Source organism: Periophthalmus magnuspinnatus, chromosome 8, assembly GCF_009829125.3.
Source record: "Periophthalmus magnuspinnatus isolate fPerMag1 chromosome 8, fPerMag1.2.pri, whole genome shotgun sequence".
Taxonomy (NCBI): domain Eukaryota; kingdom Metazoa; phylum Chordata; class Actinopteri; order Gobiiformes; family Gobiidae; genus Periophthalmus; species Periophthalmus magnuspinnatus.
Genome location: NC_047133.1, coordinates 8,324,391 through 8,350,259, shown reverse-complemented (window position 1 = coordinate 8,350,259; position 25,869 = coordinate 8,324,391). Strand labels below are relative to the sequence as shown.

General features: G+C 40.9%; 1 protein-coding gene and 5 non-coding genes across 6 annotated transcripts in view; 5 read left to right on the top strand and 1 right to left on the bottom strand.

Moving 5' to 3' along the window:
* Positions 1–1,818: 1,818 nt before the first annotated feature.
* On the top strand, positions 1,819–1,910 carry LOC117375591 (small nucleolar RNA SNORD88). The gene has a single exon (XR_004541718.1). It is a non-coding gene; the product is annotated as a small nucleolar RNA SNORD88 (small nucleolar RNA).
* A 954-nt stretch (positions 1,911–2,864) lies between these two features.
* LOC117375590 (small nucleolar RNA SNORD88) lies at positions 2,865–2,956 on the top strand. The gene has a single exon (XR_004541717.1). It is a non-coding gene; the product is annotated as a small nucleolar RNA SNORD88 (small nucleolar RNA).
* Positions 2,957–3,595: 639 nt separating this feature from the next.
* LOC117375589 (small nucleolar RNA SNORD88) lies at positions 3,596–3,685 on the top strand. The gene has a single exon (XR_004541716.1). It is a non-coding gene; the product is annotated as a small nucleolar RNA SNORD88 (small nucleolar RNA).
* Positions 3,686–4,361: 676 nt separating this feature from the next.
* On the top strand, positions 4,362–4,451 carry LOC117375588 (small nucleolar RNA SNORD88). The gene has a single exon (XR_004541715.1). It is a non-coding gene; the product is annotated as a small nucleolar RNA SNORD88 (small nucleolar RNA).
* Positions 4,452–4,637: 186 nt separating this feature from the next.
* Positions 4,638–4,727, top strand: LOC117375592 (small nucleolar RNA SNORD88). Its single transcript, XR_004541719.1, has one exon. It is a non-coding gene; the product is annotated as a small nucleolar RNA SNORD88 (small nucleolar RNA).
* A 13,847-nt stretch (positions 4,728–18,574) lies between these two features.
* Positions 18,575–25,869, bottom strand: part of shank1 (SH3 and multiple ankyrin repeat domains 1) — a 116,545-nt gene continuing 109,250 nt past the window's right edge. Inside the window, exons 25-27 of the mRNA XM_055223778.1 lie at positions 22,135–25,567; positions 20,318–21,205; positions 18,575–18,662 (exon numbers count right to left, since the gene is read on the bottom strand). Of these exons, the coding sequence (XP_055079753.1) occupies positions 18,575–18,662; positions 20,318–21,205; positions 22,135–25,567 (4,409 nt within the window). The remainder of the gene's footprint in view (positions 18,663–20,317; positions 21,206–22,134; positions 25,568–25,869) is intronic.

The following is a 25,869-nucleotide window of genomic DNA, read 5'->3' as shown; positions in this document are numbered from 1 at the left end:
TTCATCCTGATATTTGGGAAGTTTACATTAGCAACTAGAACAAATATGGTGGCAAACTGCAACATTTGTTTAGAGCTTTCAGAACATATACTTTTTTCTTTTTAATTGTTAATCACTATGGGAACGATCCTAATGAAGAAAAACTAAGCAGACATAATACATAATCAGTTCAACTGGTTTCCTTTCATTTTGGTCTCTCATTCAGATTCATGGCACTGACAATCTGCTGAATGTCTTTCCCCACTCTTCAGTCTACTGGCGATAATAAATTAAATGTTTTATTTTTGAGAGAACTTTACTTCAAAACCATTTTTGGACATTCTCCATCGAACATGAGTGTATGAGTTTGTTGTGACATACCTTGAAAATCATTCTTAGTGTGAGCGGGGTCGCCTCTGCAAAGATCTGATCTGTAACTTGACCTGGTGTCATCTGCTTGTCTGCACGAGAGATAGATTTTTTTTACTGCTATAGGTTATTGCTGTTTTTCTAGACAAAAAGGTCCATATTACACAAATTTGACTCTTGTGAGCTTTAAGCCGTGTTTGAATGTTGTTGCCTCCTCAAAAACAGACCTGGAGTTGTGTTTTGTTTCATTCACACATGTTTGAGTACACTTTATTATTAGTCTGTCTACATCTCCAAAACTCGTTGCTCTTATGATGTCATGTAGTCGTAGTTTTCAAATGAACAGCTAACTTTTAACTTTTGTTCCGTGGAGAACATCAGTAGGGCCATTAAAGGTTGAAAATGGTTGTTCAGGCCGAAACTCGAGACAATAACTGTTTAGTTTCAGTGTAGTTAGCTCCTCCCTTCAGACAGATATAAAGCAGTGTCCACCAGCAATCTGACCAGAAGAAGCAGCTTGGATGAGCAGCCAAACGTCTTCACTCCTACAACGATTTGTCCAGTTGACAGATTTGAACTTCGTCTTTAGCTTTTGTTCCGTAGAGATTGCCATTTCCAGTGCTGAAATGATCCAAATGATTCTAGTGAAGGAGTTTAAAACACAGAGGAGCAAGGTTGAACAAAGTGTTTTCCGTTTGTGAGAAGAACTCAGCCTAAATATGCAGGGTTTGTGTGTTAAACATGTGTGAATGAAAGAAAACACAACTCCCGGTCTGTTTGCAATGAGGAAACAACATTATAACATAGATAAGAAAATAGAGTAACACGGGCCCTTTAAGGTTTCTAGTTACGAAGAATTTTAATCAGAAAAGATAAAACATAACACATTTCTGACCTGGTTGCTGTATCACGAAAAACGAGGACATCTGGTGGTCAAATATGTCCCACACTCCACCTGTGCTGTTCCACTTGTGTCCACTGGGGGTCACTGTTGTTTTATATAAACCAGCTTCACTTCCTCCTCTGCACTGAAGAACAACAGCAGCATGGGCGCGAGGTAGAAGGTAAAACATGCCACTATTAGCACAATTTTCACTGAAATCAACATAGCTCGTGTTGCTTACTAGCCAGGGATAGCTGTGTTAATGCTCCAGCGACTGTGTAATTATGATGAGAAACTGAGCTAATTACAGTTAGAAGCTACAGCAGGAGGAAAAAACAAGTGAACTAATGAGGAAAACGTACCCCAATGCTAAAGCTAAAAGTTAAAAGCTAAAGTCTGCGTTTGTAGGCTAAATTTGTAACCCTAAATGATCCGTTTGTCATTTTAAATCTGCTAACTGCTGCTGCACGTGGTTAGCTTCAGTGCGCGAGACTAGCCTGTGTCACGTGTTCCTGCGGCGCACGTGGAAATGCAAAAGGTGAAAAAAAAACGTTCTTGATAGGTTTATAATTTAGTATAGTGTTGATTACCTCTGTGTGATGACTCGCACTGGGCTCTGAATCAGTCTGAAGTTAAAAGTGCAGCTCTGGCCTGACAAGCCTGAGTTTCTGAAGAGGAAATGACAAGAAATAATAATAATAATATGCAAAAATTAATGATGTGATGAAGTAGCTTAACGTGCATCCTATTTTCTTGCAGATTTGGGTGAACTTGCTCAATAAAAATTTCCACTGCCACAAATGTAAAGGTACGTAAATGAGTACTATATAGGCCTGTCACCATAGCAACAGTTAAAGTAAGTTATATTGGCTAAGAAAATGCACAACATAAGGAACAGTATTGAATGTTATGTTATTATACTGACAGGATAACCATAAAGCAGAACTTTTCTAATGTACATGTTACTGTATTAATGAATAGGACCTGCAATAAATAAATTAAATTCCTGGTAATGGCTCACATTTTATCATATTATACAGAAAAAATGACAAGGTTTCTCTCTGGGTTAATGGAAAAAACTGCTTTAGGTATTTGCTGATATTAACCAACACAGTGCAGAGACTGAAAACCACATTTATTTCTTTAAAACAAAAGTAATAACATGGTTGGGTTGGATCAGTTTTGTCTTATGTAGCTGTTCTTTTTCTATATCTGCTGAACAGCTTTGTGTAAATAAAACTTCAAACTTTCTGGGACAACTACGACCAGAAAATAGTTATTACATCATTTTATAAGTCCAACCTCATTTATCATTATTTTGTTAGGTTACATAGAATAACCTACTTTGATGAAATGTGTTTTGTTGGACCAATGGATATTAAAATGTTGTTCTTCCATTGATCAGCTACATGTGTCAATAGTGCGAAAAAGTAGACTTTCCTAAATACTTGAAGTAGAATGGTCTACAACTAGTGTATGACGACTCCATTAGGCCTATGTTTTCAAAATGGCGACCCTTGCTGGAGTAATTTTGTGTATCCTTTTTCATTTTGTATTGAAATTGTGTTAGAATTTACAGTTTTCTGATGACAATGGAATAAGGAAAATGGTCAAAACTAGTCATAAATGGTATTCCCTCTATGTGATGACTTGCACTGGGCTCTGAATCAGTCTGAAGTTAAAAGTGCAGCTCTGGCCTGACAAGCCTGAGTTTCTGAAGAGGAAATGGTTAAAAATGTGAATTGCTTTTTAAAAATATATGCATAGTGGGTAACGCATGTCTTCTTTTGCAGAGTTTGGTTGTGATGTTTCCTCTTATGGAGATGGCCCTGGTCTGCTTCATTCAAAAGGTATGAGAATAGACAAAATGTGCTTTTCCAATCCAGTCCTTCGCAGAGAACAGGTTGTAAGTTTAGACTGTATGTGTATATATATAAAATTGGAGATGGCTAAGCTGCGAGCTGCCCCGGTCCATTTAGGAAGGTGTTTTTATTTCACAATTTTATCCAAAAATCAAGATGCAAACATTAACAGACAAATGCGGTGCCTTCTTTCCCCTAAGTTGCTCTCACAAGCATTAGAAACAGGTTTGATTGACAGCGTTGCCAAGTGCCCACTCTGTCCTAAACCAATGGTGTGGGCGTAAAGGGGCGTTGCCTTTAACAGCCTGGCTCTAGATTGGCTCTTGTTTTGCTATGAGACTCATGGTCGTTATTCCAAATGTGGGCATTGGCTCCAAATTTGTGTCATTTGACTGGAGCTGAACGCTATAGGTCACACACACTCCCTTAGTCCACTTCTTTATACAGTGTGGTTGTAACATTCGTAGGCTGATTTTAAACCTGTGTTATTGAGGTAGTCTGGTTCTTTCTGTGATGACTTGCACTGGGCTCTGAATGATTCTGAAGTTAAAGTGCATCTCTGGCCTGACAAGCCTGAGTTTCTGAAAATTAAACGTGCCGAACTCAAGATAATTCTGTCATAGTCACTTCAGTACATTAACAGAGTCTTTGTTTTGCAGATGGTGGTGCACAAGTCTGAATGTACAGTGACGTTTTCAAAAGGTGAGTAGGGAGTTTTTGAGCCGTGGTAGCCCAGTTTGTAACTTCAGTTTTAACACAACAAAACGTGAAAACACCGATACAGATCTGATGGCGTAGTGTGAAGAAGTAGACTAAGGCTGCTAAGTTTTGTTACAAGAGCAAAAAACGACTAGTAAGTCTCTCTCAAGAACACCTACAAGAGTAAATGAGATTTTGAGGACTAATGTGTTAGAATCAGATGTATAATGGTCTTGATTGATGAGCTGTGCTGATTTAAGCTCTTTCACTTTTCTGCTTGGTCACTTTGTACCAGAGTGTGGATAAAAACAGCAGTGAGGCCTGTAAAAAGACTGTATTTGGAGCACATGGCTATTTATGCAGACTAAACTAAGTCAGTGTTGGCAACCCTAGATACAAATGCCTTAATTGACTTGTCAAACTTGACCAAAGCAAAGCTACAAATGGATTAAATGGAGAGATTTTGTCAGTGTTCAATGATTGATGTGTTTACTTTTTTTAATTTAATCTATAATCTAATGTCTATACTTCCCTGTCTATTAGTGTTGGTAAATGTATGTGGTAACTTTTTCTTTTTGTGATGACTTGCACTGGGCTCTGAATGAATCTGAAGTTAAAGTGCATCTCTGGCCTGACAAGCCCGAGTTTCTGAAGAAGAAAAAGTTGGACCAAAACGGCTCCATCACTGCTGTGCCAAATAATTTCTTAAACCAATTTTGTGATCTAATTCCTGTTTTTTCAGATGGTGAACCAGCCTCCTCCTGAACACTGGACTCAAAACCAGGTGAATGACCCTTGTGTTTAAGTGTAGTTTATATTATAGTTTATGACCCTGTAGTTGAGTATTTCTCTAATGAAGTTTTTGCACTGGGCTCAGACTCTCACTGCTGATGCACGTGCAGCTCTGGCCCGACAAGCCAGAGTCTGAAGAGATTCACAGGAAAAACATGACGTCTTTAATACAGTCTTCTTAGTTTTGTCCAGGGCTACTGTAAATTGGCTGTTAAGGGTGCACTGGGTATCTTTTCTGGTGTCAAAGGAGATACGAATGCTTACCCTGGAATGTTCTGCAGTATGGGACAAAACATTTATCACAAGTATCAGTGGAACATTCCCAGAACATCTAGGGTTGTCCCAATACTGGCGTCGACAAAAGCTTTGATGCCACATGTTTTTCACACCAAATCACTGATCTGATACCACCAGTAAAAAAAAAAGAGCCAGCTAAGCCTTGGCCCTAGTCTGCGTATTCACACTATGCCGTATCAGACTGGTATTGGTGAGTAAAATAAAGCCAAGGACATTGGGATCAGATAAAAAAAAACAAAAACTTGAGGGTATCCTGATCAGATATTTGTCTCATTTAATAATGCATTTTATTTGGCACCTTTCTAAACATTAAAGGTCGCTTTACAACAATAAAGGAGTACAAAAGTTAAATCTACATGGTGGAGTGAATAGGCCAGTCCCAACAGATGAATTTTCAGTTTGGAGACAGAAAAATGCAAAAAGGTTCAAATCCAAACTAGAATATTAAAATCTAAATAAAAAATTAATTGAATAGTTCACATAAGGGTTAGTGTTCGTCCTCTGTTGCGAAGGTTAGCTGTTCAAATCCCGCTCTCGACAGAAATCTGATTGGTTGAGCGGTCAGATCCACTGTCCCACTGGTTGGCGGTGCGATTCCAGCTCCCACAGATGAATTCTGTTGTCCTTGCGCAAGACACTTCACCCACCTCATCCCCAGTGGACCATAAGAATTTTAGTCAAGTCGCTGCACGTACTGTGAACTTGGTGTGTTGTTGTTGAAATCTAGATTATATTGTTTGGTTTTTTTCTCCATATAACTGTACTTTTATTAGTTTAGTTCCCACTTATCGTTTTCCTTGTTTTTCAGAATCTGCACCTCCCACAAAGATGGAGTTTGCCTCGATCTATCCCACAATATGGAGTCCCACCCACATCCACATAACTGCTCTGTATTATTGATTTAACTGTGGCCTGGACGACTTGGGATCCCGGTTATGGGGAAGAAGAGTGACCTGAGCGAGTTTGACCGCGGGTTGGTGGTCGGAGCCAGAAGAGCCGGTCTCAGTGTTTCGGAAGCGGCGAGTCTTTTGGGCTACTCCCGGACCACCGTGTCTCGGGTTTTCAGGGAGTGGTCCGAAAAGCGCGTTGTGTCCAGCGCTCGGCAGTCGTGTGGGCGGAAATGTCTTGTAGACGATCGGGGACAGAGGAAGTTGGACAGACTGATCCAAGGAGACAGGGAAGCTACGGTGGCAGAGCTAACGGCGCGGTACAACGACGGGCAGCAGAAGACCATATCGGAACGGACCACCAGGAGGGCGCTAAAGAGGCTGGGGTACAGTAAAACGCCACTAGGGACGCCGGTCAAGCCTCCAGGTGCAGCGGGGCAGAGTGCGGAGGTCGCAGGGTCAATGCAACTGGATGAACAAACCAATGCAGAGATGACAAAATTGGACCAGGTCAGACAAGACAAGGGCTGGCAGATCTGAGCCATTTGAAAACATGTCTCGTCCTGCGGTCAGTGTTTGAACTTAAGCTTAGGTTTGTAGTTTTGGCACTTTAACTACAACGATCTCAACTGAACCTGGGTTGGCAGAACCTTTACTGCACAATACTCACAAGTATTTTAGTAAAAGGACTTGGCCGTTCCTCATGTGAAGGCTCAGAACCAGGACTAAAATCATGACCGTTTTAGGCTCATTTTGATTTGAGAGGACAAAGACGACACATCAACTTGTAAATCGTGTCCAGTGTTTTTGTAATTAAAATCGCAGCGGCAATTTGATTAGTTTGATTTGAATGTTTACTACATCTCTTGGCAGACATGTATGAAATGTGTAAGAACAACACCCCAATGTTTGAATGACTTGATGTTTAAAGATGGTGGGAGCACATTTTTACAGGCTGAAGATGAAAATGAGTCTGTACCTGAGGAGGCTCATTATGCAAATGCACTACAGACTATACACACTTGGGCAGATAAGCTAAAATAAAATACTGTTAAATCTGTAATAAATGTGTCTTTGGTAAATGTCTAATGTACATATGCATAAACTGTGCACTATAAGGAGCCAAACATGAGAATCATGTTTGGCTCTAAAATCTCAAGTTTTTTTTGCACTTTATTAAATGTTTGTCTGAACAGCACAGTGGAGTAAATGCATTTACTTCACTGACTAAATAAAACAATTTGTATCATTTATATTGTGTGAAGTTTTTCCTTTTACAATATGAATATAAAAGTATTACTAACAACTTGAGGTTTGCACAAAACGCGTGGATCTCAAGCTGCAGTTCACATCCCCATGTTCATAAGATAAATGTAAAAAAAAAACAAAAAACGATTAAAACGTCAGAGGAGGAAGAGGCTGCTGCTGTTTCAAAATAATACTCGAGACTGAAGTACGCAAAAAATGGAGAGTAACTACAAATACCTGATTTATACGTTTAGTTAATGTAATTGGAAGGACCAGTGTTTTTAAAAACATGAGAAAACATTTCAAACCTGAGAGAGCAGTGCGAGAAATCAGTAATTTAATATTGTCAAGATTCACTTAGAACACGTGTCAAACTCAAGGCCCACGGGCCAAATGTGGCCCTCCACATCATTTTATGTGGTCCTCGACAGGGTAAATTAAAAAGGTATGATGGTCTTAAAATGTCATTTTATCAGGAGATGCACAGTTACAGTCATATTTTTATATCTAGGCAAAAGCATATACAACATTTTTAACTTGAATAAGTAATAAATACAAAAATAGTTAATTAAGTTTAAAAAGTAGTTATTTTACATCTGGCCCTTTGAGAGCAACTATTTGTGAAAATGTGCTTAGGACGATCAAGGTTGAAGGTTACCTTGATCGTCCTTTTACTTCACTACATTTGAGAGCAAGTATCTGTACTTTCTACTCCACTACATTTTTTAACTGGACTGGAAAAGTAAAAAGTACTTTTCATATGACTTGGGTTATTTTGACCATGTTCGTAGTAACATCCTAGTTTTCAAATTCAAGCTTCGACTTTGAGCAAACAAATCTAAATACTCAAAATTAAGAACAAAATAAGAAACTCATTCATATTGTTACTGTGACCAAAATATGAATCATTATGAATCTATATCACTAAATTTAACTCTATAAACACTTGTGTGAAATCCTTTTACTTTAAGTACATTTTAAAACAACTTTTACTTAAGTAGATTTTTTCAGGTGATACTTTTACTTTAGTAATATTTTGCCTCTGTATCTGTACTTTTACTTACGTAACAGAATACTTCAGTACTTCATCCTCCACTGAGGAAGAGTGACCAAAACTTGTACTCATGTGAGGCTGGTGTGTGTAAAAGTTCTGTGGCAACTAATAGCGACAAGGGTTTATAATTTTATTTAAAATCTGTGTCTGAAATGTTATAAACTGCAAAGTTATTAAACATTTTGTAGAATGTGTTTTAAATGGCCTTTGTGGACTTAAAGCAATCGCATTATGGATATTAGTTAGCACAAAGCTAGTTAGCACATAGCTAGTTAGCACATAGCTAGTTAGCGCATAGCTAGTTAGCACATAGCTAGTTAGCACATAGCTAGTTAGCCTCGTTAGCCTTTGAAATTTTCTAAGTCTATGGACAGGCCAAGCCTTCAGGGGTCCTAAGCAGAATGTACCACATGTTCATATATGACAAAATGCAGACAACGCTGTCACCGACAGTATAAAAAAGTAAATGCACATAAATCAGCATTTCAGGAGTCGCTCACAGGTCGTTCTTTCGTTCAGCAGATGTAACAGAGGTTTGTGCACAGGAGCAATAACCTCCTTTAACTACACTCACATCATCTGATGTTTAGAGACAAAAGCACGAGCCACAAACAGCCAGTGTAATCAGTGGACTCACCTGTTGTCTTCATGCCGCTCTGAGGTGTGTCCTGTCTGCACAATTACACACGTCCAGCTTCACCTTTTGATCCTGCAGGTCCACTGAGGTAAAGTGGTGACATATTTCAAATCTTCTCTGAAAAGTCCCTCTTTCCCCAAAACAATCTTTCTCTGGGCTCTTCATACATTGTCCTGAACTTTTAGTCTTTTAGTTGTAAAACATCCATTCAAATGTCCCTCTGCTGCCTCAGTGCACCTGAGGGGAGGGGTCCTTCACACCGGTGTAAACACAGCTGTCCACACCACTGCCCGACTCAAAAATAAATGTAGGAGCACATGTCCAGTTACTGGAAATAAACAACATCTAATCATTTAAGAGGGATATGTAGACTAGTATGTCTAGATGTAGACTATGGGGAAAATGAATGCAAACCTGAGCAAGGTTTTGACATGAGATAATACCTAATACATTTATTTGTGGTAATTTTATCCATTTATCTTGTTTGACTGTATTTTGTTTATCTGGTATTTTATGTTAAGTGTGACCATCAACCTGTCCAGGGACAACAGATGGAAATGAGCCTGTGGCTAAAATCTGGCATATTTACATATGAATCTTATGTTTATTAATATGCACTGTCCCTTTTCTAAATAAATAAATAAAATAAATGTACATTTAATCTGTGTTTCCAGTATTCACATCAGTCTGCACAGGGACTACTGCTGGACATTAGCAGGTTATAGCATTCATGCTAACACCGCACTAGCACCTCCCCTGTGACTCTGGTCCTGGTCCGGGCTGTGCACTGTCAGAGCTGGAACAAGTACAGTACTACATTTTGTTATCAAAGTAAAATTACAGATAAAAAATAAATAATAATAAAATACTTTAGTAAAAGTATTAAAGTACATGTTTAAAAATGTTAAGAGTAAAAAGTAAAAGTACTTCGTGCAGATTTTGAGGTCTTCTAAAACTTCAAATGTCGTGATTTTGATACAGATTTGGGCTTAATTTTGTTCAACAGAGACAATAGAATCATTTTTTTCTAGCTGTTTTTATTTGTATATTTTTCTTTGCTCAAATTATGAATGTGTTAAAAAATAAACCCTCAAACGATAACAAAAAATACTTTTATTTTTCAGTCCTGTTCAAAATGTAGTGTAGTAGAAAGTACAGATACCTGCTCTCAAATGTAGTGAAATGAAAGTAACTTAAGTACAGATACCTAAAAAGTAAAGTACAGATACCTAAATATTTACTTAATTATAGTACTTTACTACGTTTACTTCGATAAGTTCCACCACTGCATCCCTGTACAATAAGACCACACCTCCAACTGTTGTCCTTCTTCCGTCTTGTCAACATTTCAAGTTAAAAATCATTATTTTTAGTAACGACTCCAGCCATAGTTTAAACTGTTTATTATAATTCTAACAATTTATTATCTCTTAAAACATTTGAAATTCATATATATTCATATGAAGGTGTATATGCATACCACATATACTCATAGATTCTGTAAGTTAGCGTTCGTCTCTTTCTCATTTTTTAAAAGTTCTCTTAAATAAAAAGTGTTGCTTCTTGTGTAGCCTTGGCCATTCTTCCACACTGTAATATTATTTTACTGGCGCTATCCTCAAGTTTAAAGTGAAACTGACTCCACTTTTTCACATATAAACTGTATCTAGTGTTTTAATAGCACTATCTACTGTTCCTAGTCATTTTTTGGCAACTTTAGTGCAACCTAGGTACTTTTCCAGTTAATCTAAGTTGGTTTTGCCTTCAGCGGCCAATGCAATTTCAAGCAGTTGGTGACATTATGAAAGACTGCCCTGATTAAAGCCAGGTGTTTCTGATTACAAACACCTGGCTGCAGGGGCGGAGTTCGTGTGGGGACCTGTTAGACCAATCTCACTGTTTCCCACATGTTCAGACTCCGCTCCTCCTCCTCCCTCACGCTCCTCTTTAATCCGCAAGACCCCGCTCCTCCTTCCCCCTCACTCTCCCCTTCAGTCCTCCAGACCCTGCCCCTTTTCTCCTCCTCATTCTCCTTTTTAGCCCACCAGGCCCCGCCGCTTCTCCCCCCTCGCTCTCCCCTTTAGTCCTTCAGACCTCGCCCCTCCTACGCCTCACTCTCCCCTTTAGTCCTCCAAACCCCGCCCCTTTTCTCCTCTTCACTCTCCCCTTCAGTCCTCCAAACCCCGCCCCCTTTCTCCTCCTCACTCTCCCCTTTAGCCCTCCAGACCCCGCCCCCTTTCTCCTCTTCACTCTCCCCTTCAGTCCTCCAGACCCCGCCCCTCCTCCCCCCTCGCTCTCCCCTTTAGCCCTCCAGACCCTGCCCCTCCTCTCCCTAACTCTCCCCTTTAGCCCTCCAGACCCTGCCCCTCCTCTCCCTAACTCTTCCCTTTAGTCCTCCAGACTCCGCCCCTTTAGGCATTTACTCCCACTTTAAATGTTTCTTGTTTCTGCAAATAAATCCTCCTTCCAAAATGGCGGATAGTTTATGCATCAATATTGAAGAACAAGTTTCATTCTTTCTTGATTACAAATTCAAAATGGCTTCCTTCACCTTCGCTTGGGAATATCGCCAGACCAAAAGTCAAAACAGTGAAACTTCGTATGCGTAAAGAACGGCCACAGCTGCACAAAAAGCACATTAAAATAAATATATATAAATAAATACATTGTACCTTTTGTGATAAACATCTGGAAGACAGAGATTCGGTAGAACTTTGAGACTTGTACACATCTTAAACCATAACAATGCAACCATTATCTTCGTCGTCCTTATTGCTATTTTCCCATACAACAAAATCTGCCATAATCCATCAGCAAATGCTTTAAAAACTTCAAAAAAAATTATGAAAATGTATGAATGAACTCGCAAAAATATGAAGTTTAATGCGTTACGGATAGGGTCAAATTGGGTAGTATGTATATGTTGATATGAAGTGTTGGATATAGGGATGAAAGAGCCCTTGGAGTATGCGTGCTAATGACAAAACAAAGGATTTGAATTTGAAAAGTACATAAAAATAATAATAATAACTAGATTTGATTTGAATTTTTACAATAGCGCTCCATAAAGTGACATTGTTTCATGGTAAAGGCAGTAGAAAGATGGTTGAGATGTACAAGACTCCCTCATTTTAAATAAATATTCTGTTATACGCACAAAAGGGGGCTGCTGTCCCGGGCCCCAGGGTCTTAGGGGCCTATAACTGGACTCTCCTCTTCCTATGGGGCCCATGTGAGGTTTCTTGCCCGGGGCCCCCAAATTTGTGTTGACGGCCCTGCTATAAACTAATATTGCCAACAAAAAAATTGATAAATAAATGCATTAATTTCAAGAAAAAAATGAAATAAAAAGAACAGTACGAACTAATTTTACCTTGTTTCAGTAAGTAAGCATATTGTTTAAACTACATTTTAAATTGTGTGTTGTTAAAAAGTCAAATAATCTTCGACTAATAACTTAAAAAAATGTTAAAATGACTCAATTCTATATAATTTAACTCACTATTTTGACTGTTAGCTTGATTAATGCCAATGTTGTTATTCCAATGCCACGTTAGCATATTAGCATATTTAAATTACAATACAGGAAGTTGCCCTAAAAAAGCCAGTATTGCATAAACATAAAGTGATTCATATTGATTTACACTGGCACAGCGATTTGACCCAGTCTCTTTCTACTGCCTTTACAAACAGTTGCTACACGTCAAGCATCAGTCTAATACCAAACGCTGGAAACTACTGTGTACAGCTTCATAAAACTCCATTTTTGTTTCGGCCAAAATGATTTAAAAAAAAGCCATTTGTGATGAATTAAAGCTTCACAGTCAACAACGTTTAAAATCTGAAATAAAAGTGAAAAATGTGCTTCACTTTGAGACTTTGAGTTAAAATGGCGGCGTTACAGAAGCTGGGGATAGGGAATTCAAAAAGACCTACGTGCTCTACTTATAACAGAGGCCAAAATTAGTAGATGGTACATAAAAATAAATCGTAACAAATATATAATTAAAAACTATAATAATAAAACGCTAATCCTAAATTTTAAAGTCGAATTACGTAACTTTGGAGCGCCTATTAGCAACTTGATGCCATGGAAATGTTACTCTTTTCCCTGGAACATTCCACAGCACTGCCTCAAACTTGTCTATCTCCATGGAAACAAGCACGCGGCGGCACCACCTGGTCAGATCTGTGGAGAGGCAAGCCCATTCACGTAAAGAATGTGTGGGTTTTAAGGTGTTTTTGAGCAATAAAAACATATACAGCTGAATAAATACAAAACAGATCGAAGTTAATTGTTATACTGTGGGACAATCCATCAGAAAAGTTACATAGTGCAGCTTTAATGTCGAAAGTGGATAGTTATTGCAATGGAAATTTAGACGCGAAACAGATTTTACGCAATTTTTTCCCCTGTTTTCTTCATCAAAACTCATTACTTTACTCGTATTAAAACGCTTCACATTCTCTCCTCTCAATAGCAGTAAGGACGATGACAGTAATGACAAATATAGCAACAATAAATCTCTTGATATCAATATCCCATTTTAAAGTTTAAAAATCGTAAGAACAAGAGCGGTATTAAAACTCCATATATTCAGTAGAAGCGTGTTTCAGTCTTCCCCGTGGATCTGGAGTCCCTCTCTTCGTATCGGCGGACATATTGGGACTGTATAAAGTCTGTGTGATAACTGGCAGTTTATGCGGTTGTCCCATGTCGTCCCGCGGCGTCCACCCAAATCCATGGATCTCCTATTAAATAAATAAAAATCCGTTTTTGGGAGCGGTATTCCCAGATATAATATCCAAAGTCCATTTTTAAATATGCCGTTTTATATATAGTGTGTCCCATGTTTTGCACTGCTATTCAAAGTGCGTTGGAAGAGTCTACATGTTGGTGTGTGCATGCAGTTCATGTGTGCGTTCTTGTTATGGTGTGAACACTTGGGCACTTCTTGTTGCTGCTACACATGTTGTGGTACAGTGATCCGATAACGCGTCGCCATCGTAGGACTATCCGTAGGTTTCAGAGGTTTCGAGCGGGCGGGGGAAAAGAAAAAAAAACGAACGCCGTTACCATGGCGATTCGGAACAAAATATTAAAGAGTCCTCGGATGTGTCGCCCGATAACAGGAAGCTGAAACCCATGAAGAGTTAACATGGTGTAAAGAGTTTGAGATTTCAGAGGTAAAGTCAACACAGTTAAACCAGCAACCAGCTAATTCTACAAACGAGATTTCATTTCATTTTCTCGTTGGCAAATATTCAACAGATACGTCTCTCGAAATAGCCGTCTAGATATAAAATAAAACATGGAATTATATGAAAATTGTACATAAATAAAAATATAAATCTGATTCATTTATTTTTAAATGTTAAAGTAGGTACGCAATGTAACTCTATAGAAACATGTACGGTTCTCGTTTATCTCTGAAGAAAAGTCATTTGTTTTCCTGTAAAGTCCCACCGTATGGCATTAAACGTGTCTAATTCCATGGACAGAAGCATGCGACGCCTCAAGGCCAAATGTACATGTCAGATCCATAGAGAGTTAGCACTTTTCACCATAACAATGCATGTTTTTAAAGGAGCAATGAAAAGCGCCTGTAGTTAAATTGAGGAAAAGTGTAATGCCGTACTGTGGAACATTCCAAGCAAATCGATAACCTCTCCATGGAGACAAGCAGGAAAAGTTACATAGTGCACTTTTAAGGGAATAACATTTGATGAATAAATGCAGTGTCACTTCTTTTTGAAGCGTCCGAACCTGTAGCACAAATGAGCCACTAGATGGAGCCGTTTCCCCTGTAACTTAAAGGTCCTATATATTATGAAACATTTTAGCCATGTTATAAAGTTGTTACCTCCTGTGTTTTGTTTCATTCACACATGTTTGAGTAACACTTTATTATTAGTCTGTCACATCTCCAAAGCTCAAAACGCTCTGTTGCACCTTGTGATGTCATGAAGTGGTAGTTTTCAAGTTAACAGCTACATTCTACCTTTTCGTTCGGGAGAGATTTGCAGTTCCAGGCCGGAAATGATCCAAATGATTCTAGTGAAGGTGTGTGGAGTTTAAAAACACAGTGGAGCACTTCCCGTATTACCACATGATGACATCACAAGGTGGAACAAAACACAACTCCAGGTCTGTTTGTCATGAGGAAACAACATTATAACATAGATCAGAGTAATATGGGCCCTTTAAAGGCATTGTCTTAGTAAAGTAGGTTTGCTTTTTGCCATAATGGTTGAAACGTGAGTCGAATGAACAAACAGACCTACATTAAAGGTGCATTGCGTAACTTTTTTGCTGGAGAGTACACCACCCGCTTGCCTGGAATGTTCCACAGTACTTTATTATCCTCGCCAACAGTAAGAACGCATGTTTTTTAAGGTGTTTTTGAACAAGGAAAAACATCCAAATTGTAGATATAAATGCTAGATAGAAACTTTTAATGCCACACTGAGGAATAATCCAGACAGAGCATTAAAAACGCTATGAAATAAAAGCAATCGGTGCATCCTCTGTCAAAAAAGTTACGCAGGGCAGCTTTAAAAACTCAATTCATTCAAACCATTTTTACAAAATAGTGAACAATCCCTTTATGTATCACAAACCCTCATCTATAACCCCTCATTATTATTATTATTATTATTATTATTATTATTCAAATTACATTACATTGACAGTTAGAATACTCCGAACTGATTGTTTCATATTAAAGGCTATAAAGTTCTACGTAACAACAATATACTTTCTTTAAATATAATAATTTATAGATATATTTTTATATTTTCATATTTTTGTTCCAGTTTACAGCCTTCATCCATCTCACAATATATGATTTGCGTGTGATTGTTGCCATCTCGTATTTGGATAATCTGCTCAATGCTAAAATAAAAATCTCATATATATTTACTTATATTTGGCAGTGTGTTTAGAGGTACAGTACAGTGCTCTGGGGTCTATATAAACAGTGAAATATACATCGTTCCAAATCGATAGTCATTGCCAATATCAGTTTGAAAAACAGATACTAGATCAATAAACCCTTTCAAATCATCGGAACGTTCAAAATTCAGGAATGGAGCCGACTGGAGGCAAAATGATGTAAAGGAAAACACATTATGAACACAAGAAAAGCAGCCATTTTGAATTTACTTTGAAGAAATATCAGTTGTTTTGCTTTTCCGTTATAAAGGAGGGACATATGCTCTAATCTAGTCCCTAAAATGCATTTGTAGTATCATTTAGGGTAAAGGATGTTCCATAGGGTCGCGTTAGATTTAGCATCATCACAAATATTTAGAGTCGATTATAATTTAATGAACAAATGCTGTAAACTGCAGGTGTAAATGTGTTTAAACTGGGTCTGACATCACTCACATGAATCCCAGTGGTTTTCATTTGTCCAAACTACCTTGAGTTTTCATAATTTGTGATGTACTGTGGGTAGTACTCAGTTACATTTACTTGAGCAACTTTTTAAAAGAAATTGTACTTTTAGGAGTACTTTTCTAGCAGCATATTTTTACTCCTACTTGAATATAAAGTGACTTGAGCTTTATGTTTCTTGCAGTTCCATCAGATGTGATTTAGTTTGACTAATTTTGTGCATTATGTAATGTTTTGTCCTTTAAAATACATCAACTTCAAATTATAAATCAGATTTACACCCCGACAGTTACTCTTTAAGTTACTCTTACCTGAGTAATTCCTTGGAGCACTACTTTGTGCTTCTACTTGAATAATATTATTTTAAAATAACATTATTCTTACTTGAGGTGTAACTTGTGCAAAATACTTTTTACTTTTACTTAACTACTTGGACCTCTACTTTGTACTTCTACTTGAGTAATATTATTTTGAAGTAGTGTTATTATTACTTGAGTAGTAAATTTCCCAAATACTTTTTACTTTTACTTGAGTAATTCCTCGGAGCACTATTTCGCCCTTCTACTTAAGTATTATTATTTTGAAGTAATGTTATTATTACTTGAGTAGTACACTTTTTACTTTTACTTGAATAGTTCCTTGGACCACTGCTTTGTATTTCTACTTGAGTAATAATATTTTAAAGCAACATTATTCTTACTTTTTGTCTTTTTTAGCTCCACCCACCTCTGAACACTGTGGTTATTTCCAGATCATCATCACTTTTGCCTCCAGTTACTTCCGTTCCAGAGTTCAGAACGTTTTTGTTTCGAAACTTTTAAAGGGTCTATAGTATAATAATTATCGTCCTGTTTTTACTGCATCTCGTGATTTAATCTCAACAGCATTGCACCAGATCGACTGATAACAAACAAACAAACTAACCTCTAAGCTCTGATCAGGTCTAATATATCTACATATACAAATATTATCTCACTAGACTTTCACTATTGCACATTCAACCCTTTTGAAAATAGTTTCTTTTTTTGTTAAATCTATCATTTGTCGATGGCGGTATAAATATTTCTGTAAAAGTAAAAGTTGACTCAAAGCTTAAGTATACTGCGCAGAAGTCTGTTCATTTCTGTAGTTATGTTTTAACTCAGATGTCGTGCAGGGTCCATGCTTTTATTTTACTGGTGGTTTAATGTGATGATGTCATACTCCCAGATGGGGGCAAGAGGCAGGTTAAAAGCATAAAATATAATAAACAGCCTATTAAAATAAAATTGGAGTAATGTAAAGGCTACGTGATTGTTTTTATATGCAGATTATTTCAGTTTGTGGTGTTGTCATGGAAATTAGCCTTAGTGTTAGCGCTGTCTCACGTTTAAATTGGCTCTTTATTCATTTTAGTGTGAAACCTCAGAGATCAAATTGGACAGGAAGTAGTGATGCCAACAGTGAGGTTGCCAGGTGCGGTTGTTGTTGTTGTACTTTGCCATGAATTATCCAAAAGCTAAACTCACAAATGTTGAACTTGATCATTTCTATAAGTGACTAGACCCAAGAACTCTGTGTTACAAAAACAAATCAGCATTTTAACAGTATTAATCTGATCTGCTTCCATCTGTCTTAAACACTGTCGGCCTCTAGGATGTTGTGACGTCATCTGAAACCCAGCGACAATGCATTTTTATCTGATCCAAATGAATGTTTATGCACGTTAAGAGTTTTTATCTGTAAAATGACAATCTAAATATACATTATCATTTGTAATTTTCAGCTTTTAAATGTGAAACTTGCTCACATTTATACAGAGTTATTGCTGAATCATTATGACGTTTGAGGCCAGTTTAATCCAGCGATAAATTTGGTTTGATCTAGTCTGGTTCTAGTCTAGTTTAGTCCTAAGTTCGTCACCTTTTTGATGCTTTTTAAGTGCAAATATGAGCGCGCACTTACTCAGACAGCTTGAGTTGAACTACAGAAATGAACAGCTTTGATTCACAATATTCTACTCTGCAAATTACATTAGTTGTATTGGACTGAAAAGTGAAAAAACATCTCAAATTTGATAAGCTTAACTCAAACCTGTAGTAGTTGTATTAGTTAAAACAGATATTGCTTGTTTTTTTTGTCTCAGACATTACCAATACTGTATTACAAGTAAATCTTCAGCTGGATGGTTCAAATTAAACTCTACGATGAGGTGACTCTACCCACATCTCCTCCTCCGTCGTCGTCTCTCTCTCTCTCATCTAAACGCATCATGAACCTTTGTGTTTCCCTCATTTCTCTTCGGGACGTCCCAAATGTGTTCCCCTGCTCACTGAGAGGTCTGCCCCCCTTTAATTTATGGAGTGGAGCCGCAGCAGTTGTGTCTTGCCCCCTCATTGGTTCCTCATTGGTTCCGAGCGGTGTCGTTTCTATTCTCCGTGTCTCGGCTTGTTTTTTTGTTTTTTTTTTCGTCGCAGATTTGGGCGCGCTCAGCTCCGACTGCCATCGTCCCTCCTCATGTCGCTCTGGCCTTCCCGCGGAGAGAGCATGGAGATGGGGAACGGGCTGCTGGAGAGCCTGGGGACATGAGCAGAAGGACAGGAGCATAAGGACATGAAATGGTAATGAGGGGGTTTTCTGCTTTATTTTTGGGAGAAAGAGGAAAACGGTTTTGAATTCTGCTACACTGCACTGTATAAGAACATTAATGCTGCTATATACAGTATATACACAGGGCAATTAAATGGTGAAGTACATCAGAGGTTCCCAAACTTTTTTATCCCCAAAGAGTTGACTCACATTCTGAGTAGTTTAGTCATTAAATCTGTTTACTACTATGTTTGAATCATTTCTATTTCAAAATGAGCCTATGTAAACAGTATTAAACATTATTAAGGATGTGAAATATATGATTTATAGAATATTTTAGCTTCAGTTACTATTCAAATCTATATATTTCTTTTAAATCTGAAACAATTCTACGTACCAAGCGTTTGTGTATTCCCTGTGCCACTCATTTGGAAACACTGTAGTAGATCTTTTTATACATTTTATTAATAGTTTTATTGTACTTTTTTTACTGTAAATCCCACTGTGGAACTTCTAATCTGATTAAATAGACTAAATAAAAACCGTGTGTGTGGGGGTTTTTTTTGGGGTGTTTTTATTCCACTGAAAAGCTAAAAAAAAAACATTTATGGGCTTGCATCTCCACAAACCTGGCTTGTTTTCCATAAAAATGCTGTTCCTTTGACTACACTCTTTGACAGTATCGCATAAAACATATCTACCTCCATAAAAAAATGTTCCAAAGTATAGTTTTAACGTTATATTTCCATGGAATCAAGCAGGTGATGTGCCGCTTGCTTTAACTGATTTTCAAACAGCTTTTAAAATTTCCACTGAAAAGTCAGGTTACACTGACACCGGCAAACAGAGTCAGTACTGAAGTCTCTCACTATTCTCCAGGCAGTTCTTCTCTGATGGATCGTTTTGGTCGGAGCACATGTGGTTTCAGTGGGAGAGCGGCTGGGAGGGAGAGGCTCTCAATATCCAGACCAATCAGTGGGATTTACCACAGGGGACTAATGAACGAGCAGAGCCATTAAAGCCACGAGTGAGAAAAATCCCATTTCCACTGAAAATACACCATTTATTTTTTCATAGTTCTGCAAAACTTCCTAAATTTACATGTTTGATCTTCTAATGTAGAGCAGAACGTGTAGACTTTTAAGAATTGAAATAAATTGAAGGGATTAAAGAGGTGATATAATGAAAACAACTAAATACACGAAATAACTTTTAAAGGTCTTATATTACGCAAAATTGACTCTTGTGCTATGTTCTAATGCTGTTACGTTATCAAAAACATACCTGGAGTTGTGTTTTGTTTTCATTCACACACGTGCGTCTGCATTATTACTCTGTCCACATCTCCAAAGCTCAAAATACTCTGTTCCACCTTGTGATGTCATGAAGTGGTAGTTTTAACAGCTACTTTTTATCTTTTGTTCAGTAGAGTTTTGCAATTCCAGAGCTGAAATGATCCAAATGATTCTAGTGAAGGTGTGTGGAGTTTAAAAACACAGTGGAGCACTTCCCGTATAACAACATGATGACCTCACAAGGTGGAACAGAGTGTTTTCTGCTTGAGAGAAGAACTCAGACTAAATACGCAGGTTTTGTGTGTTAAACGTGTGAATTAAATATTTAACAGACAGACTCATACCCACCTGTCTATTACCGTCCTCAGAGCCCTCTCGATGTTCATGCGATGTCCCACTCGAGTCACACCCAGGTCCAGGTAGTCCTCCTTGGTGAGAGAGGGCAGGTGCGTCCCGTCTATCTCATTGTCCAAAAACCTCTCCCTGTGCTCCCCCAAGTTTAGATACGCCAACCAGTCAGCCACATCGTACTTGGTCCAATAGGGCAGGGGCTTTGAAGCGAAGGGTTTCGTGGGGGAGGGCGGCGGAAGGTGAGGGTAGCTCAGGCAGGGCGGAGGCGGGATGGGGTGCAGCGGAGGCGAAGACGTCCCAGATAAGAAATGAGTTGGAGATAGCGATCGTGACACAACTAAAGTGGAGTTCGGAGGAGGAGGAGCGCCAGACGGGGCGAATAAAGGAGGAGAGGGCGAGAAATAGGGGTCGCCGAGCGGGTTTGCGGGTGACGGGGGTGTAATTGACCCACGCAAGTCGTAGATGGCGCTGTAGAGCGGGGAGGTAGGGAGTAGGGGTAGAGATGAGGGGCGTGGCGGCGCATGTTTAGGTCTTTCCGTCGGGGATATCAGCGGGCTTGGAGCACGTCTGCGCGCAATATGGGACTCTGCTTTTCTAGACTCTCGACTCGGGATGAACTGGAATTCGAGAGCTTTGGAGCGGTAGACGGGACGGTGCTTTGGGGAGGTGGGGTAAGGGGAGTAGCCCGTGGGGGACAAGGGGGAGTGGGAGCGAGGAGGTTGAGATTGGACTTGGGGCTGAGGGGACGGAGAGCGACCCCAGTTGGGATACTGAGAGGCCGGGGTGGGGGAGGGAGAGAGGGAAGGCTGGGATAGAGAGATGGGAGAGGGAGAGAGGGAGCGGACGGATGGAGGGCTCAGGGCAGAGGCAGAGTCTTCGGAGAATCTGGAAAGAATGAATAAAATATAATCAATTAGGAACAGGACCAACCCAAGTCCACAGAAAGACTTAAATGTGCTGAATTTAAAATCATATAGCAACAAATGTAAATGCACCTCTACATCCCACATTATACTACTGATACTTTGCACCTGATGTCATCAACATTCACTGTGGGTGCTATGCTAACTGTAGGCACTGCTCTGTCTGAAGCTCTGTTAGACTTTAATGTGAGCTATATTTCAACACAATCTGACCAGAAAGACTTAGCTGGAACTACAACAGGATGAGCTGATTTGTGAGTTAAACAAGTCTCTCTCACATAAAATTACAGTCACAAGCTAGCTAGCATTAGCCAACAGTTTTTCAGTTTGTCACTCTCACATTTTTGTTGAAAATCAAACTCCTAAACAGGACCATGAACGCTCGTATTGATCATAGGCTCCTGAAAATGCGTTGTTTAGATGCCTTTTGTACTTTTTCTTGAGTTTTCAGATAATCTTAAAACTTTTTTGACGAGGTGAACCGTGTCTTCATGGCCACTGCTGAAGATTCCACCATAGAAATACATGTAGAACACCCCCAGCATGACATCATTGCGACGTATCAATAGCATAGTATAATAGCAACATTTTAAAATAATATCTGGTCCAAATTCCACTTCTGACGTATTATTATTTTAAGATTTAAGATTTAATAAAATAATTTTTCCCCCATGCATGTTTGTGGGTGACAGTGTGAACTTAATTCTGAGGTTTCATTAAACACAAAAGTATCCATAGTACTTTAAATTAGCTGGACCGCTGACTCCACTGATCTGCACTCTGCACCTTTACAGCCCATAGATTCTAATTTATCCTCTGAGGTCCATTTATAATTGTAACTATATATATATTTTACTCATTAAACCTCATTAGATCGCGTTGATAAAGTACCTGTGTCTGCTGAGGGCCCGTTGGCTGCTCCAGCTCTCCTTGCTTCTGTGCTGCAGTTTGTTGCTCAGTTCGTTGATGATATTCGGTTTCATGCTCGACGCAGGCGGGTAGACCTTTTTACCTTCCAGGAGCGCCGCCGACTCTGCACTCTGCGTTTCCCCCCAGAGAGGCTTCATTTCTGGGGTGCGCGGCCTCTCGTAGTAGGGCGATGCTGGACGTCCCAGATTCTGCATATCCCGTACGGTGTAGCTCTCTTGCCCGCTATCTTCTTCCATCGCTCCTTCCTCGATGTCCTCCTCTTCGTGCTCGTCTCGTCTTCGGTGAAAAGAGGCGGGAGCGGTGCTTGTCTGTCGGTGCAAGTCCCCAGCGCGACCTCCTTCCCTGAATCTGTTTGTTTTGGGGTACGTAGACGCCGCGGCTGCAGTGGCGTTTTGCATTTCGAAACTTTGTCCATCCAAGTAGCTCATGTACGATTCCAAGAAATCTCCGGCTCTATCCGAATCCGTTGACCCCACCCTGCTACTGCTACCAGTCAACCTCCCTCCATCTAATCCTCTTCTACCGCTCAGACCCAAAATACTATCCAAGTGATGGTCGCTACTGCTTCGACTATCAAGTTCCTCAATCCCCGAATCAACAACTGTTTCTTGGGACTCCCCTTTTTTGGCAGTGGTAGCGGGGCGATGTGGCTCCGTGGTTCTTCGCCCCGTTATGACTGTAGTTGTGTGCGACGTTCGCTCGTGGTAAAGCTGCGTGGAGGTGCTAGTTGTTGTGGAAGGCGTGGATGACGTAGTGGCTGGGGAGGAGGTTGCAGTTGCTGCCTGGGATGCGGTGCCCCGATTGGGAGCAGAGGTGGAGGTTGCCTGGGGATGCGCTGGAGGTCCTCTGTAGGCCGGAGGAGGTGTGACTGTTTGTTGTTGAGGAGGAGTAGGGGAGGAAGAGCGGGCAGGAGGGTGACTGCTGTTGTAAAGATGGTGATGGGACATTGAAAAGGGACGATGGTAGGAACCGGCTTGGGGCGGAGGTGACACGGATGGTTGCGGTTGCGCTCCGACCGAAGTTGGTTGTAGCGTGGAAGGCGAAGCTGGTGGAGGAGGGTTGGGCGAAACTTGGGACGGAGACGGAACAGATTGTGTTAGATTGGCTACTTCACTATCGTACGACGTAAGGCTGGACGCTGTGGAATCACCTGCTTGTGGAGATGTTAAGGGTGCCGGAAATCCAGTCCCGAATTGCTCCTTGTGTTGGGAAGCGGGCGGAGGTGGCGGTGGAGGTGGGGGAGGAGGTGGAGGAGGGGGCGGGACTTCCTGTTGATGTTGGCGCCCTGCCATGTTTCGATGCATGCCGCCTTGAGCGTACCTCGCCATTGCGCTACCTAAACCTCTGTCAAAGCTATTGGCGAACTCTAGCGGAGGCGGGAGTGGGTCCGCGTACACAAATTCGTCATCGGCGTCTACGGATGGCGCGGGTGGGGGTAGAACCATAATCCCTGACCCACCTGTGGTATTGGTCTGTTGCTGTGTGCTAGTTGGAGGAGGTGATGGAGGGGTTAGCGACAAGATGTACTGATCTGATTGACTTTCCATTCTAAGAAACGACGGCCTTTGGGATCCCTGCTGTTGTCCCGCGCCGCTATCCGTAGCTTGCTCTGCCCTGCGCATATAACTATCTTTGTCTCTTTCTCTTGACAAATCTCGCTCTCTAGACCTATCTCTTGGCTGATACCCTTGTGATTGATAGTGGTGTGTATGGACCGTTTTATCCTCAGAAAATCTAACCCGGAGCCCTTCTCTTGACCCTCCTGCCTCCCTGTCTCTATCCCCCGCCCCCGCCTCATCCGCCCACATGCCCCTAAGAATTCGGGGTGAGGGCGGACGACCCACCGTTGGGGTAGTAGCGGCTACAGACGAAGACGTAACTAAATAGGAGGAGCTTGAAGACTGAGCGGTGGAAGACACTGGCTGAGATGAGACACTAGAAGTTGGAAAAACATTGGACATTTGCCTGGTAAAATGATGCTCAGGTCCCCTTCTTATTCTCGTATCGTCCCGCAATGCTCTTTCTCTGGCAGCTAAGGCGAGACCAAGAGGCGAGGTGGGGTCTAGCGCTTTTCCTGTTAGCGGATGGATAAAGGTGGTTGAGCTATTTGGGGAGGGTTGTCTACCTGCTGCTGTGTACAAATCAGTTGGCACAGATTTTGGTTGGTAGTCCAAAGCTGAAGAGGAGTATTCGGGTAATCCAAAAGCGGGGGGCATACTGCGAGTGTGGTGAATGAACGTATCTCCCGAAAACATACCTTCGTCTATAGATTTCGAAGGGCGTAGTCGGGTCGAAGAGCTATCCTGTTGCGAACTAAGCTGCAATTGTGAAAGTTGAGTCCTTGAACTACCACCCAGATGATCACTGATACCTCCACCAAGTCCATCCTCCTCTGCAGACATAAACAAGGAAGCGCTCTTTCTCCTCGCTTCGTGAAATCGCTCCCTATCTCTCCGCGCGGCGCCTACGATAGCTGCGCCGAACTGGCTTGTGTAGTCCATATTTTCCTGTCCTCGCATCGATGGAGGTGGAGGAGCGGGAACGGATGGCGGTGCGGGCGGTTGTGGAGCAGGTGTAGATGGAGGGAGTGGCGTTTTGGGCTCGTCGGATTCGCCTGGACCGGGGACGTCTGCTTCTACGCTGCTACCTTGACTGCTACGCCCACTACTGCTAGTTGAAGGTGCTTTGACAATGATAGTCGGTATTGGGATTGAACTTTTCTCCAACGAACCTTTGCTCCCTAGCGCCCCCTGCCCAGCTCTCAAGTCCTCCACCTTGGACTGCTTCACCAGAGGGCCTTTACCTCTCCTTGCTTGTCCTTTTGGCCCACCTGCTCCCACCCCGCTCCGGTCTGCTCGCTGGGGTTGTCCTTGGGCAGTTTGCTGTTGTTGGGGCATCACCGCGGCGATGCTGGAAGGCGGGATGGCGGCGGTACTATAACCACGCCTAAGAACAGCCGTTTTCGCCGCCGCCGCTACCCCAACACCAGTAGACTCCCCAGGGTAAGCAACCTTCCGCGACGCAGCCCGACTCTGGACCGCATGTGCATAAACAGCGCCGTGATCCGCGGCTCCTCCTCCTCCTCCACCAACACTACTTCCGGAGCTCATCCCGGGAACGCCTGCTCTCTCCCTGCCCCCGTGAGTGAAGTGCACGGGCTGCTGGGAGTAAGACTGGTAGTGGGCGGCGGTGGAAGAGGCCTGGGACATGGAGACGGAGGGTTGCTGGGAAGATTTGGTCCTCCATCCCAAAGGAGGCGCGGAGGAGAAGGGAGGTTCTGGGGGCGCAGTGGTGGGGGGAGGGGGGATGTCGTCCGGGCCAGGCACAGACAGACTGCGGACAAACTTCATGGTTGGAGGGTGTAGGAACTGCTTCACCTCCTCCTCAGGGGTCCCTATAGAGCACCATTCACAAACACAGAAATTATAAACTGAGTCAAATACTTCTTTTACTTTTTTTTGTAGAATAGCTGCACATAAACCACTAACAACCAAACTCACAGCAAAGACATACAAGTCATTGAAAAAGTGATAGCACAAGGCTGTCATTGAATACAGAACTTCTTCTCTGCAACTTGAATTAAAAAAAATAACAAAACTTGCCTCTAAGAAAGAAAAGCATCAGAGTTGTGTTTTGTTTCATTCACACGTGTTTGAGTAACTCTCTGTATACATCCCCAAAGCTCAAAATGCTCTG